At 43.9% G+C, this 16,377-nt stretch overlaps 1 protein-coding gene and 2 non-coding genes across 7 annotated transcripts in view; 2 read left to right on the top strand and 1 right to left on the bottom strand.

Moving 5' to 3' along the window:
- Nucleotides 1-1,497: 1,497 nt before the first annotated feature.
- LOC142565928 (coiled-coil domain-containing protein 186-like) overlaps nucleotides 1,498-16,377 on the bottom strand; it is a 150,576-nt gene continuing 135,696 nt past the window's right edge. For all 5 annotated transcript variants that reach the window (XM_075676547.1, XM_075676545.1, XM_075676550.1 and 2 more), the window contains one exon: nucleotides 1,498-3,095. In XM_075676547.1, the coding sequence (XP_075532662.1) occupies nucleotides 3,009-3,095 (87 nt within the window). In that variant the 3' untranslated portion in view covers nucleotides 1,498-3,008. The remainder of the gene's footprint in view (nucleotides 3,096-16,377) is intronic.
- Nucleotides 4,685-4,759, top strand: TRNAS-GGA (transfer RNA serine (anticodon GGA)). Its single transcript has one exon. It is a non-coding gene; the product is annotated as a tRNA-Ser (tRNA).
- Nucleotides 4,966-5,040, top strand: TRNAS-GGA (transfer RNA serine (anticodon GGA)). Its single transcript has one exon. It is a non-coding gene; the product is annotated as a tRNA-Ser (tRNA).

Raw genomic sequence — 16,377 nt, 5'->3', positions numbered from 1 at the left:
TACTTTGGAATGATGCATACAACATATAGAAAAGCATATGTTTCAATAAAGAGCAAGCTAAAAAAATGCATTCGAACCATATAACTGATGATAAGGCGCTCGTGATAGCAATGCGAAGCATGTAGCACTTCCTGCATACGTTTCGCGGTAAGTATTACTGTTGTGCAAGCTGCCATGGCGACGCCAGCTAGTGACATAGGGTGTGACGTCCCTAGCCATTCATGTATAAAATAATCAGGCTAGCAACTGATTTCAATGTTGTTGCAGCACCGCTATTGGCGGTGGAATGCTGTCAAAATTATGATTACTCCCATTCTTAACATAACTCTAACATAGCACTACTACCATTACTCTAAAGCCATGAAGCATTGCATACCACCCTTAGCAGCTGTAGTGGTGGTTTCAACAGCTTCACTGGACACATCCATTTCTGCAGGGCCGGGATGGTGTTTTTTTTTTTTTTTACAACTTCCGACATTTTTTCCGGCAACATTTTATTTAGAGCTTTTAGAAAGCTTGTCATGCAACAGCCATTCATGCATGGAAAGCTTGGAAGTTTTGGCGATACAGAGCTCACATAAAAAATTATAGAAGCTGATTTCATCAGAAAATTGGGTAGTATGTGCGTTACTGCCCCCTCTCTATCATGCTGACCCCTAGTGAAGTCATGTATCTCAATAGATAGAAATAGTAATGTTCATTTTTTCAAGTGACCAAGTTCTCAGTACAATGACTTGCTGTTAGAACACCCCTTGCGACTGCCATTCATTTTCTGTGCATGCCCCTCTTGTAAATATACACATGATGTAGCAACGCAATAAAATATTGTTGGAAGTCAGCGCAGTGTATGTCGTCTCTCGCAGACCTTGTCCTTCGTGCTGTACGTCGTTTTTATCATGGAAAGCTTGTTTGAAACTAGGCTCTGAAGATGTGAAGCTACTTCTGCAGTTCTTTTAATGTCAATTAGTGATATCATGTTTAAAACTGATCCTTTGTTCCTGAATGGTTACCTAGTTGTCTTTTCTGCACTAGTAAGCACAGGCGTGGTTCCCAATTATACTGAAATAAGTATTCCTGCTGTAAATATACGTGTCTGCATTTGACTATTTCATATTCGATTTGCAGTTGAAAAAGTTTATATTTGCCCACTTATAGAAACACTAAAAATTTGGAATTAGCATTTCGATTCTGGTCTGAAATACCTTTGTTATTTGAGAAGTCATCATTATGTCCTCTAATACCTTGCACATCCAGTACTATGTGCATTATAGCATCTGCCGCATGAGCATTTGACTCAATAGTTTAGCACACACCATGCACCCAGACCTCATTAATGAAATCTGCAACCATGCTACACAAATGAGCTCCTTTGAAGCTTATCTGATAGCACAGCTAGTGTTCATATGGCTGTAGTGGATTGCTGAATACAAGCACTCATAACAAGGCCTGTCTTTGTTTAAAAATATTTGCTTCAGCCATTGTTCAATACTATACCCAGTACCTTCAGAACTTCATTTATTCCTGCCATGCAAAGTACAGAAAGTGACCAGCTAAACTAGGTGTGAACACAGCAAATCTGATAGCTTACAAGTACTTAAAGAAAGCATGACAGCAAATCAGTGAACAGCATTTCAAATTCAGCACAAAGCTACCAGGCCATCACAGAGGCTTCCGCATAACAAAATACACAAATCTGATAACCCCAGTGGCAAAGGAAGCATAACACGTCATCTTTGCTATTCTGACCAGTGGTATTAAATAAGAAAACTGCCATTAGCAGGAAAGTTACAGAATGAAGAAATGCAGTAAAGTCAGGTGCATTGTTCTACAATAAAGCTGTGCTTGGATAGTGTTGCAGAGAGGATGCTTGATAAGCATCTATACTTCATATAAACTTTCACAACTTTGTTGTTCGGAAGTACATGAGAGAGAAATGCCAAATGAGTATCCAGAGTACTTGTATTTAAGCTTGTCAATGACTGGTAACACAATTTTAAGCATGACAGGCTGCATTTTTAAGCATGGATGAAGTCTATATTTACTAGATGGCACAACACATACCATTTACAGAGCTCATATTAGTCCCTTCTTAGTCATCCACTCTCAATAAATTGATTTCAATAATTTGCTTAACAAAGTATGCTATATGTTCTATACATATATATACACACACACACGTATATAGTATTCCTTAGTATATATATATATAAAAACTTTTAGTGAGCGATTATGCTACGATACAGGTGTGCAGTATAGAGCTAACACTGCCCACAGAGGTATAGATGCATCAAAAAACAAGCTCTTGAAAAGATGTGAAGATGCTGAACGGAAGTCTAGCAAGCTGTATCTAATTTGCACTGAATGAAGAGAGTAGGTGTCATTCCAACCAAACCAAATATAAGGAACAGCCCTGTTCAAAGGCATGTGCACACACTCCCTATAGCGTAACAACTGCGAAGATGTTCTGAACATTTGCGAGTGTTCATAACAGTTGCAATGCAACAGTGGACACATAAACATGTTCCTTCTCCTGTAGAGAAAAGCACAAATGACCCGTCAGCATGCACAATACAAGATAATGTCAAGAAAGTAAATATGTCACTCGGCTGATAAAGCTCAGCACAGGAGCAAGTCTTAAATGAAGTTGCTTAGTGCAAAAACAATGAGTGTTATAAGCACGGTAGTGCAATTCTGCTCAAGCTGGCCAGTTTGTGCCTCATTGCAGACACATTCTACAAGGCACGTGGCACAAAGATGTGAAAATGTACAGTGAAAGTTGACAACGAAATAGAATGGCAATATTGCCATTGCTTGAACTTAATACCTGAGCATTTACATGCTACTGTGCACTAAAGCCTAGAGGCCTAGTTTGGATTCATAGCCTCAATGTTGCATGGTGGCAGAGTGGAGACGAATGCCGTCAAACTAGACTATGTACAAAAGAGCCAGTCTCCGTAGCTTCACTTTGACTCAAAGGAGCCAGTGGGTGTAACATGCAGTTATTCCCTTTACTTCCGCCGGCACTGTGTTGCATCAACAAGGCGATGGTCCTTGCTCAGCCGTGCGATCTCCTCCCCAAGGGTGTTGATATTCTCCTGTTGTGGCAACAGAAAAATGGTACATAAATGCTTCTGATTAAAAGCAGCAGATTGAAAGGTTAAAATAAACAAAGTTTAAATAAAGTGGTACGTTTGCTGAGATCATCATGGAGAATGTTGCAGTTCAAGTGTGAGAGCCCATAGTGACATTTTTACCCTAACGTTTCAAGAAAAAGATTATGTAAGTAGCAACATGTTGCAAACATCCACATCGAGCATGTACCAATGATGATGACGGATGTGGTGTTTTGTGGCACAAGGGCCAAGTATGGCCAAAGAACGCCAGGCCAGTGTTAATGAGTTAGAAATGAAGTGATGAATTATAAGCAGCAGGTGTGACGGGGTGGTAAAGGGGCTTAAAAGATGGTGGTTGTAAAGTGCGTAAAACCTATATGTAATAAAATTATGGCAGTAATAATGGAGTGTGCTATGGACACAAAAGATACAATGTGAAAGAATGACAATATACTAAGATATGTCAGAGGCAAAAATTTTCAAAAAGCACTACTGCCTTTCAGAGCCGTTGAAACGCAAGGACCTGGAGGTGTGTGCTATACAAAACTACTATCACAGTGGCATCCTCTGGAGAGAAGTCCTATGAAATTATAGGGCTAGTAACATGAAAGACCACATCGTTCAAGAAACCTAGCGCAGCCTTGGTGTTAAAAAGTGGTTCTTCACCAAGAAACATAGCGGGATGGAAAGGGATGCATTAGTCGTATGCTAGAGAAGAATGTTTCTTTGTCTTTTTCGGCTTGCCCACACTACAGGAGGATGTGGAGGATGGTGAGCCTCTCACCACATCTACCACAGGTTGGAGGTTCATTACCAGTCAATAGAAAACTGTGAGTACCATATGTGTGTCTTATTCTGAGACAACAGAACAGGGCATCAGTTCGTCATCTTTTCGTAACAGAGGGCCAGAAACCTAACTGTGGCTTAATCAAGTGGAGCTTATTATTTGTTACAGAGTCCCACAAGCATTGCCAGTGGCTTCGCAGTTTCTTTTGCAAAAAAGGCTTGAGATCTGTAGCAGGAATAGCAGCGGTAGGACTAATAGCTTGCAATGTAATTGATGTGGCCATTATGGTCATGATGTGGTCTGCTAGCTTATTACCTTCAATGCATCTATGGCCAGGAACCCAGCATACTGTCACGTGTCTACAAGATGAATATTGCACAAGTATGAGTAAAACTCAATAAAAAAAGAATTTTTGCGTTTTCTTAAGGACATTAGTGCTTTTACGACACTTAAGGAGTCTGTGAATATTATTGCCTTCTCTAGTTTTAATTTCTTTGTGTTTAACTGCAGACAGTACAGCATAGTCTTCTGCAGTATTTTGTATGAAGGTTCAATACGTCTGATTCAGAGAAAGAGGGACCAACAGTCGCGTAAAATACGCCAGTATGCAACTTTAATGCATTGGCGTAGAATTAAGAGCAAGAGTACTTTGGGTGGATGTCTGATTTTCCCTTTATTCATTACTTCTCTCCACCTTGCGGGTTTCTGCAGAACTATTACGTCAAACACTTGCCTTTGCTTCGTGTTGTCGACAAATTCGACTTCGCCCTGCCATCTGCTAGCCGCCTGGTTAGCTCAGATGGTAGAGCGGCTGCCCCGGAAAGGCGGTGGTCCCGGGTTCGAGTCCCGGACCAGGACGAATTTTTCTTCAACTATGAAGCCTTTCTTTCGAGGAACCCGTATGGGTTTCCTTTGTAGCAATTGCTACGAATGGGTGGATGTCTGATTTTCCCTTTATCCATTACTTCTCTCCACCTTGCGGGTTTGCGCAGAACTATTACGTCAAACACTTGCCTTTGCTCCGTGTTGTTGACAAATTCGACTTCGCCCTGCCATCTGCTAGCCGCCTGGTTAGCTCAGATGGTAGAGCGGCTGCCCCGGAAAGGCGGTGGTCCCGGGTTCGAGTCCCGGACCAGGACGAATTTTTCTTCAACTATGAAGCCTTTCTTTCGAGGAACCCGTATGGGTTTCCTTTGTAGCAATTGCTACGAACGGGTGGATGTCTGATTTTCCCTTTATTCATTACTTCTCTCCACCTTGCGGGTTTCCGCAGAACTATTACGTCAAGAGTACTTTGATTGGGACTCATGGAAATGCGTTAGAATTTCGAGCTCTGGTGCGTGCTTTGTAATTTTTACAAAAGATATATCACATTCTATCAGCTGCCACTCCCAAGGCGGTAGCAGCTTAGCTGGAGGCATTAAACAATGTTTTATGAGTGGGATATCAATTTCAACGATAAGCTCCCTCACACACAGTGAAAAAGGCTGTCTCACAGGGGGTCGATTATGGAAAAGTGTAGTACAGGTCAAATCGTTAGCAGTTTTAGAACACGGATGTTCATGATTAGAGTGCACTTTGAGTAAATATGTGAAGCTGATGTGTGATCTCTGCAGATGGAGTGACCACTCATTCAATTCTACCTATAAGCTTTCAATAGGGCTCGTTCTGAAAGGGCCAGTGGCCAGGCGGATAAGATGGTGAACAGGATCTAGCATCTTTAGTGCGCTCGGGGTGGCAGAGTGATATACTACAGCACCATAATCCAGTCGTGATCGAATGAGGCTCTTGTAAAGGTTCATTAAACACTTCCTGTCGCCCTATGTTGTGCGAGATAGAACTTTCATTAGGTTCATTGTTTTTAGGGATTTCGCTTGGATATATTTTACGTGTGGAATGAAAATAAGCTTAGAGTCAAATATGATGCCTAAAAACATGTGTTCTTTGTTCACAGGTATTTGTTGTCCATGCAGTTTCACACTAGGATTGGGAACTAGGCCTCTCTTTCTCGTAAAATGAACACAAGAACATTTGTGGGGGTAAACTTTAAATACGTTTTTGTCTGTCCACTTAGACACCTTGTTTAAGCCCTGCTGTACTTGTCTCTCGCACACTGCAAGGTTACAGGATTTGAAACCTATTTGTATGTCATATACGTATGGTATGGTATGGTAAAACTTTATTCTGGTCCTTCGGAACACTTGCCTACGTAGACAGAATAAAATATAGCTGGTGGTAATGAAGCCCGCTGCTTGTTCATCTTAACGACAAAGAGTGTGCTGCTCAGCATACCTCCCTGAGGTAGTCCAGTTTCTTGTATAAATGGACATGACAATACATTGCCAATTTTGATGCGGAAGGCACGATCAGACAAATAGTTTTCTGTTAGGTTTAGCATATTGCCACGGATGCCCATTACCGACAAATCCTTCAAGATTCCGTAATGCCACATTGTGTTGTACGCCTTCTCCATATCGAGGAATACAGATAAGAAAAACTGCTTATGTACAAATGTGTCACGGATATTTATTTCAATGCGCACAAGATGATCAGCTGTGGACCACCCTTTTCTGAAGCCACACTGATAAGGATCAAGCATTTTGTTCAGTTCAAGGAAATGTACGAGTCGCTGATTAATCATTTTTTCAAATAGCTTATAAAGGCAACTTGTGACAGCTATCTGGCAGTAACTTGCTGCTGAGAAAAGGTCTTTTACCCTGCTTCAAAACAAGGACCACAATCGCTTTCCATGCGGATGGAAGGTATCCGATAGCCCAAGTTATGTTGAAAAGTGCGAGTAGTGTCAGTTGCGTGTCAGTGTATAAGTTTTTAATCATGTCATAGATGACTCTGTCAGGTTCCAGTGCAGAGCTCTTGCAAGCAACCAAGGCAGCCCTCAACTCGGTGATACTAAAAGAACAGTTACATGGCTCATTTCGTTGGGATTTATGGCCAAATCCCTCACATTTTTCTATTTGTACTTAAGGAAGGATTGTGAGTAGTGGATTGAGCTTGACACACGTTCCAAGTGCTCCCCAAGAGAGTCTACCTGCTCTTCTAAAGTATTCCCTGGGTCATTCACCAGAGGCAACAGATGGATTTCTTGCCAATTTAGCTTAAGCCATTGCACACTTTCGACTCCTGTGTGTATGACTTTATACCTGAGAGGAACCTAACCCAGCTTTCTCTCCTTGCCTGACGATGCATCCGCCTTCTCTGCGATTTAATGTGCTTCAATGCTATGAGATTTTCTGAATTTGGTGATCTACACAGCACGACCCATGCTTTATTCTGTCTCTTTTGTGCTTCTCTACATTTTTCGTTCCACCAGGGAACATGCCTTTTATGTGAAACACCATTCGCTTGTGGGACAGACTTTTCGGCTGCACCAATAATAAAAGTGGTAAAATATGCGACAGCAGCGTTTATACTAAAATCATTTATAAAATCTCGTGGTAAATAAGCTCATTCTTTAAAATGCTTCCAGTCAGCTGATGGTAACTTCCACTGAGGAATATGGGGAGAGTTGTCCTGCTGTGTTAATAAGCTTAAAGTTACAGGGAAGTGGTCACTTCCAAAGGATTGTTGATGACATTCCATTCCAGGTCAGGCAAAAGAGAGGCAGAGCCAACTGTAAGAGCTATCCTTAAATACGAGTTGTGCAGGAGGTTGTTATAGGTGGGCTCCTTTTTAGTGGGCTCCTTTTAGTGGGCTCTTTTTTTAAATAAAATTTTCAATGGTTCGACCCCTCGTGTCACAGCAGAGTCTCCCCACGAAGTGTTGTGAGCGTTAAAATCACTCACGAGTATGTAGGGTTCCGGCAGTTGTTCTGTGAGGTTATAATAATCTGTTTTTCTGATAGTTGGGTTGGGATAGCTAGAGTCTAAAAATATGCAAATGCCACACAGCTGGACAAAACAATGGGAATGTTGTTTGCCATTGCTTGGAGATACTCAAATTATTTTTGTTCATTCTTCCTAATTAGATAATTAGCCATAATTAATTAATCAACTTCTCAAATATTATAATTATATGAAAAGTAACAATTAGAAAATTCTGGAGCGACAAGAAAAGCTCTCAATACAGCTTTCTGTTGCTGAATATGCGCTACATAAATGTGTTTTTCTGAGCGTGAAAGAAGCCCGCAAATGCACGCAAAATTGCCGCATGACTGGCTGCTTGAGGCACTTCGCGTGTATTCGCAGGCTTCTTTCTGTCTCCTGCCTCCGCATTCTGGGTCTCCTTCCCCAATCCAATGGCAAACACACTGCCGTCCTTTACCGCCTAACTACCACCGTCCAAAAGACCGTCCGACTTATTCGGCGTGTTGCTAACCGGCACCACGGCATGCACGAGCACAACCTCCGTTGTCTTGTCCAGGCCTTCGTCCTCAGCTGCTTTGTCTACTCTCTCCCTTATCTTTCTCTCTCGCACCGAGGAAGACAAGGTGAACTGTCTCATCTGCCAAGCCTACAAGTCAACCCTTGCGCTCCCCACCTACACCCCCAATTCTCGTCTGCTGGTGATGGGCATCCACAATACTCTTACAGAGCTTGTGGAAGCCCATCGCATGGCCCAACTCGACTGCCTTTCTCGTACCCCCCTCTGGCAGAGCCCTTCTCTCTTCCTTCCGCTTGACCCCTGTGTCCCCTGCCTGTGTAACCCACCCCTTACCCTCCTCTGTATCTTCTATGCTCACTGTCAACCCTCTTCCCAAGAACATGCACCCTGAGCATCACGCCGCCCGCCGCTCTACCCGCACCTCCACCCTCTGGTGCCGGTATGGCACACAGTCCAATGCTGTGCATGTAGATGCGGTGCCATACAATTTCCACCCCGCCTACGCCCTTGCCACCACTTCCCATACACTTTCTCCTCTCACCATTGCCACTATACCTGCCCCCACCTCCACTGCTGCAGAGGAAGCAGCTATTGCGCTCGCCATTGCCACTACCCCAGCCCGTTCCATATTCAGCAACTCCAAAGCTGCAGTCCACAACTTTGCAAAGGGTCGCATCTCTTCCTCTGCACTCAGCATCCTCGAGCACTCCCCTCCCCCTTCTTGTCGTATGCAACTCCTCTGGGTTCCGGCTCATGCGGGGCACTCTGGCAACGAGGCAGCAAATTCCATCGCTCGCAAGGTGACACACCTAGCTGGCCCCCTCCACTCCCGGATGGACACGCGCGACTCCCTCTGCACCTTCAAGGACATCACCCTACCGCAACTCTCGCCAGACCCTCCCTCCCCCTCACAAATCCCTGTCTAAGCTCCAACAAAGCATGCGGCACCATTTGCAAGCTTACCCTTTCCTCTCTCCTGCCCGACTTGCCCTTGTTCACCCCGGTGCCTTCTCAACCGAATGCACGCTCTGCAGACATCCACAAGCAAACTATGCTCATATTCTCTATTCATGCCCGAAAAATTCTCCCCCTGCCTTTTGGCATGTATCTAGTCCGCAGCTGTGGGAGGCGGATGTCCAGCTACAGCTAACAATCTGGGCAGCGGATGTCGCCGCCAGGCATGATCTGGAGGCCACAATTGGCAGCCTGAAGGCCACCTACGGAACAGTGGCATCATAATTTTTTCTTTTCTTTTTTTGGCCTTCACTAAATAAAGTTTGTACCACCACCACCACCACCACCACTGCAATATTTGTGAGTCCATTTTGCAGAAGAGGATCATTCTGTGTGTCTAACGTATGAAAGCTGACTTAACCTACAGAGCCCTTTTCGGGCCCTGTGATGCAGGCTTTCTCCTTTTTAGAGCGGTCGAGAGATCGCTGCCGCCCCTTAGGCGCTTGCTGCTGTTACAATTGGCCAGAAGGGAAAGCGACCTTCTAGCTTCTCCTGCCCTACTGCGACGAATTGCTTCGTGAGGCTCACAATACATTGCCTCGGACAGACCAACGGTGACACCAAAACGAGACACAGTTCATAGCTATACGGGTTTGATGGATGGCACTTGGTCGCCGACTACTATGCTGAGACCAAGGAACGCCTCTGAAAGTGCATTATACGCTGCTTTGTTACAGTCACTGCTGGACCATACCAGGAGCCAAGACGTACAAACGGAGTCAAGTGTGACACCCCTATCTTCGGGCTTCCCCTTCTTTCTCTCGGACAGTGAGCTGTGTGTGCCCGGGGGTATTTCTCTGATGGCGTTCCGTGAACAAAGGTGCCAGAGTGATTGTGTGCACTTTCGCCCTCAAGGCAACTACGAGTACTCCGATTAGAAGAGGGTGAAGAATCTAGAGAGGACAGAGGGCTAAAAAGCAGACACCTTTGATGTAGCTGGAGTGTGCTGGTGTGCTCTGGTGTGCTGACGTGCGCTGATGTGTGCCCGCCAAAAATATGTAGCCTTCTGACTTGTAGCTCATGCTACGAGAACGATATACTGTGCTCCGTGCTCCGGCCAGTACGAGTACTCCTTGTTCTATGTAAATAAGTTTGCTTTTACAATGTAAATAAACCCTCTGTTCCGTTTCTCATCCTCTCGACCTCATATTCTTCACTAATGAAGCAACCCTCGTGAAGTAAGCTCAGATGACGGCATGGGCCTGCTTAGCCTTCGTGTGACCTGGTAGCATAGGCCAGCTATCCATTATGAGACGTACCGGTGGTATAAGCTAGAGCGACCCCCTGTATGATGCCAAACTCTGAGGCCGCGAACCCTGGCTCCTACAAGTGGTTGCCAGTGGTGAGAGTAACCTCACAGACCTTGGAACATGGTGACTGACCGGTATTCCGATCAAGTTGGAGGCGACTTAGGATTGACCACCTCTTACAAGTGACTGGATAGGGCGGAGAAGAAATGATGATATGGTGCTGCTTCTATGGGTAAGCGTTTGGTTTTCCCTATAATATTTACCAGGCTTCAATTTCTCTGGGTTTGTAGATTTGACTTGCTGGGGATCGTTTACTTGTATTCTGATTTGTGTGGGTATTGCAGCAAGTATTGTGTGACAGCAGAGCGAAAGCTTAAAGTAGCGACCATGATCCTATTGTGTTTGACAAGAGCTAACTTGCTGTGGTTGTGTGAAGAGCTCGATGTAAACATAGAGGAGGACTTAACAGAAGCAAAAATTCATAAACCCATTCTCCAAAAGTGACAATGATTTGAAGCTATTTGAACATCTAGGTAACCAAATTCTAAGCAAAGGACAGGAACAGGAAGCAATTAGGCAAGAACAGGAAGAAATTAGGCAAAAACAGAAAGAAACGATGCAGAAATGGAAAAGAATTTCGCATGAAAGTGATAGGCCCGAAGTAAGGGAAGTAACGAGGCAATTAATTGCAGCATTGGACAATGAGATTTAGGGTTTAGAGCAGGCAACCGAACAAAGACGACGGCAGCTCGAGAAATCTGTAGGTAGGATGCAGTGAAAGTGGGAGGTAGTCAATAGAAGATTTCTGTCGAAAGTCGAACAAAGGAGTAGCACCTGTGAGATTAGCAGTACGTTGATAGGTGATGCCCGATCTGTAGACTGTGGCGTAGTTGCTGAGATGCCTGCCCATTGATGAGGACTGGATTGAGCACGACGAGATACTGTGCCAATGGAATGCTAGAGACTCAGCTAGGCCAGTTGTGGACGAATTGGCACAGTTATCAAGGGAGTACGTTGCAAAAGTAGCTCTTGCAGAAGCCCTAAGGGACCCTGACTCATTAGACAAGAGCACCAGCGTAAAGCTTAATCAGTCAGAAAAGTGTGCTAAAGCACAATGTAGGCAGGGCAGTGCAGTTGTGGACAGCTCCCTGGTACGTGAGCAATGTTGCGCAAATGAAAATAGCTGCAGTTTCTCGAAGTGTTTAAAGCTCTCCACCAATCGAGGTAGCAATGATAGGAATAACTTACCCTCAAATCATTCAGACTGTGCGGTTGAGATGGCAATTGTGACTGACGATATGAGTACCGGTCAGCCCGAGATGCGAGCGGAAGGCTTAGAAATGAGCACCAGAAAACAGGCTAAAAAAAAGAGGTGTAGCAGAATCAGGAATATGGAAGAGAAAGCAACACGACCGAATAAAGGTACCAAACTCTAAGGCGAGCGTGGTCAAAGAGTTCGAAAGGCGCATTTGTCATTTGGAATGTTTCTAATCAGACCGTGTCTGAGCTGCTCGACGGAGAAGAAAAGAAAGGGCTATTAGGCACAAAGGTGGACAAAAGCCAGGGGGCAATCATGTTCCCCCTCCTTGGGTTCTTTTCATCTACTAGGCATGACACAGAAGAGCGAGGCTGTAAGGTGATCTGAACTGGTAATATGCAGATATGCAGTCGACTATAAGTGCTCCGACTGGAAGATGGTGTGACTGCGGATTTCCATGGATTAGGGATCTAGGGAGGACAGAGGTCTAAAAAGTGGACACCTTTGATGTAGCTAGAGTGTGCTAGTATGCTTTGGTGTGCTGACATGCTCTGATGTGTGCTCACCAAAAGGATGTAGCCGTCTGACCTGTAGCTCATGTTACGAGAACGAAGTACTGGGCTCCGTGCTCCAGCCAGTACAATACTGCCAATACCCTTTGTTCTACGTAAATAAGTTTGCTTTTCCTATGTAAATAAACCCCCTGTTCTGTTCCTCATCCTATTGACCTCATACTCTTCGCTAAAGAAGCAACCCTCGTCAAGTAAGCTCGGACGACGGCATGGGCCCGCTTAGCCTGCATGTGACGTCCCGGTAGTGTGGGCCAGTTATCCATTACGAGACGTACAGGAGGCGTAGACTAGAGAGCGACTCTCTGTGTGATGCCAGACTCTGGGGCTGCGACCCCTGGCTTTTACACTGTGCCATCTGGCTAGAAGAGGTGTCCATCGCCTCTTCAGGGGCACTGGACATCCGCTCTTTCAGGCGGTTTGTTCCTCTTGGAGGACTCGCCTCGGTAGACGAGACCCTGGAAGCCACCAACCCGGGAAACGATGGCTCCGTCTTCTGGGACGGCGGAGCAGCGCTGGCTGCAGCCACCAAGGGGGCAGATGGCGTCACTGTCAGCTCACTGTGTGAGATTGACAGCCGCTGGGGGCTGTTGTGGCACTGCCCCCCGAGATGCCACCTTGGCAAAACTTCTTTGGCAGGTACGCTACCCGCCTATATGCCTCCTTGGAGGTTATGTTTTCCTTAACTTTGATTGTAACTACAGTTAAACCTTGATATAACGAACTTCAATATAATAAAATTCTTGATATACCGAAGTATTTAACATTTCATAACCTCTTGTCTATAGAACACCATGTAATTATAACCTCAATATAACAAAGTGTGCAGGCACGTACGTACCCAAGGCCCCCCCTCCCCCCCGTAACTAAGCGACCTACCCCCCCCCCCCTCCCCGCCCACGCCACCACTCCTCACACACATTCCTAAAGCGCCATCAAATTAATGTTGACACTTGACAGCTATTTGGTGGTCAACATTGCGCTGCCTTTTTCCCTCCTTTTGGATGGCGGTAGTTATCGGCATCTCCTGGGGTGTGAAGGACAGCTTTCTCATAGATTTGGTGGCCGCGCGATTAACTCGAGATGCGTTTAGTTGTCACCACCTATTCAATGGTCATGCGCATTGCTGTTGCTTCGTTAGTTCAACCTTCTTTGTTTAGACTGATCCAGAGACCAGGAATTCCGCTAACAGTCAGCTGGTCTGTATGCACGAGAAACGAGTTGTGGCCTGACAAAACGCCAGTTGCATTTAACTTGTCCTTTTGCTTCATTATTTCCTCGAGTTATGACTCGCCGCGACGGTAGCAGATCCTCAGAACCACATACCCGCGATACTGGTTAGATAAGGTGAAAAATAAAATAATGCGAAACAGCGTCCATCATCACATCCTGCAATAACCCTTAAGAGGAAGCTTTAGCTCGGGCCCAACTCCGATGCGGCCTATCCAAATATATGTCAAATGGAAAAACGCTTTTCTGAGATAACCCCTGGACCAATTTTAATGAAATTTGTTGCATTTGAGAGAGAAAGTTCAATTCTAGTGGCTTTTGGAAGCAGAATTTCGATTTATGGCTTGAATATTGTGAAAAAGGATTTTCAAAAATTCGAAAGTTCTAAAGGAAAAGACGCACCAAGTTTATAAATTAATAACTTTGCATCAAAAACAGATACCGTGGTTCTGAAAATGGCATCCATTAGATCACTCAAAGCGGACAAATCCGATACATCAATTTATATCTTACATTAATTTGTTACATTGCGTACAAGGGTTCTGCAAAAGCTGTATTTCCATATTACTGAATTCTTTAGATTCATGTATAACATCAATGTTGCCCCCTTTAGATGTAACATGAGATGAAATTCACAGAATTGTGATATTATTTTTCCTTGCTGAGTTAGAGAGTTGTAAACATGATAGTTTCATTTTCTGAAAAGTTTTGATATTTTGCCAATTTTTCAATAAGAAATTGACGATATAAATAAGAAATTGAAATCTAACAGTCACTAGATTTTAAGTTTCTCTTTTAAATGCAACAAACCTCGTCAAATTTGGTGCAGTGGTTGCCGAGAAAAACGAATTCTCTTTTTACATGTGTTTAGATAGAAGCACCCGAGCTAAAGCTTCCTCTTAAGCCCATAAGCAATATGACTGCCACCCGTTACCTTGCCTGGTTTTTGCCTAATTGTACAGCACTTTTCGTGCAAAACTGGCATCTGGAAAGAAGAGTCGCAGGGAGTTGAGAAGTTAAGCGATCTACTAAGGAAGAGAGCCAAGGCAACAGCCAAACAGGAAGAAAAACCGAATATTAACAAATTTAACCGTTGTTTATAAAAATCTTTATGGATCAGCATCTTTTTATTTAAAAAGGAAGTAGACAAAACGCCACCGGAAGTGGAGAACAATTCTGTGTTTTGAATGACGCCTCTACAGTTATCAGTCGAGCCGCCTGACGTAGCCACTTCTGCTGCGCTTATGGATAGGAGTTTTTCTAACCTACCGCAGTGGGCTAAGTATGTCTATAACTGCAGCGTCCTGGGCTCTACACGGTTGTACGGGACTGGTGGCCCCGCATCGTTACACAACTTCCCAAATAACAATACAAGTCGATTTTGGCACTTAACTTGGTAGAGCAGAAAATGAGGGATCCAAAAGAACTGCGATTGTACCACAGATGTATATTCCTCTATAATTCTTCGAGAGCTAATTAAAAAAACGCTGCTATAATCGGATACAACTCAAGTCTGCAGTGAAGCCATGCACATGTCCTCATAACCGCCAGCCACTGTTCCTCCGCGAGGCTGCAAATAATTCGTACTTCAAACATTTCCTGTTACCAAAATCAGGCAGTAACCACAGAAATAAAATTATTAGTGCGTAAATTTATACGTTTTCCCTTGCCTATTATAGTGGAATGGCGAATGCTTAATTCTTTACTGAACTGAAATAAAATGCTTGCTTTGCTGCAACTATGCAGTATATTGTTAAGTTGCACTTCAGTTGGCAGTGAAATGAACTGTACCGCAGACTTTTGAAGATTTAATTAATTATGGATTTTTACGTGCCGACACCGTGAGGCATGCCGTAGTGGAAGACTCCGGCAATTCGGGCCACCTGGGGTATTTTAACGAGCACCTAAATCTAAGTAAATGGGTGTTTTCGCATTCCGCCCAAATCGAAAATGCAGCTGCCGTGGCTGGGATTGGGATTCGATCCTGCGACCTCATGCTTCGCAGCCCCACATCATAGCCACTAAGCAACCATGGCAGGTAGACTTTTAAAGAGTGAAATTCTCAGACTCCATACACTTTCTCCGTGTCTGTTGCACACCTCATTGCTAACGTTGATGAAAAGACTCTTCAAAAACAGCAAACACTCTGGAGGTATCAAGTACGACGCCATTTTGAAAAGGCAGCATGACGCCGATTTTGTTTGCTTCTGTGATTGGCTGGCAGAGTAACACAACCCCGTGTGGGCCGTGTGTCTTGGTTGTCAATAGCTGTTTTTTTTTTAAGTTGTATGCTACCATAGAAATCTTTATTTTACACTTTAATTTTTTTTTAATTGTTCTTGGCAGTGTTCTTCCTGCGCTACTTTCCTGTGCGAGTCCATTTGATGTGGTTCCTTGTGTGCCTAGTAAAGGAGAGGGGTATCTCACAGGTACACCTTATTTCATTTCCTTTTTGCGAGTTTACATGTCTTTATGGCGAATAGCAGACGTTATTAACATTTGTACTAGTCTAGTAATAGTCATCTGATGTTACATCTAAAGGGGACAACATTGATATGTTACACATGAATCTAAAAAATTCAGTAATATGGAAATACAGCTTTTGCAGTACCCTTGTACACAATGTAACAAATTAACGTAAGATATAAATTGACGTATCAAATTTGTCCACTTTGAATGATCTAATGGATGTCATTTACAGAACCACGGTATCTGTTTTTGATGCAGAGCTATTAATTTATAAGCTTGGTGCGTCTAACTTTCCAAACTTTTGAATTTTTGAAAATCTTTTTCACAATATTCAAGCCATAAATCG

Source organism: Dermacentor variabilis, unplaced genomic scaffold (assembly GCF_050947875.1).
Source record: "Dermacentor variabilis isolate Ectoservices unplaced genomic scaffold, ASM5094787v1 scaffold_12, whole genome shotgun sequence".
Taxonomy (NCBI): domain Eukaryota; kingdom Metazoa; phylum Arthropoda; class Arachnida; order Ixodida; family Ixodidae; genus Dermacentor; species Dermacentor variabilis.
Note: the sequence above shows the minus strand (reverse complement) of the source record. Positions and strands in the feature narration are given on the sequence as shown.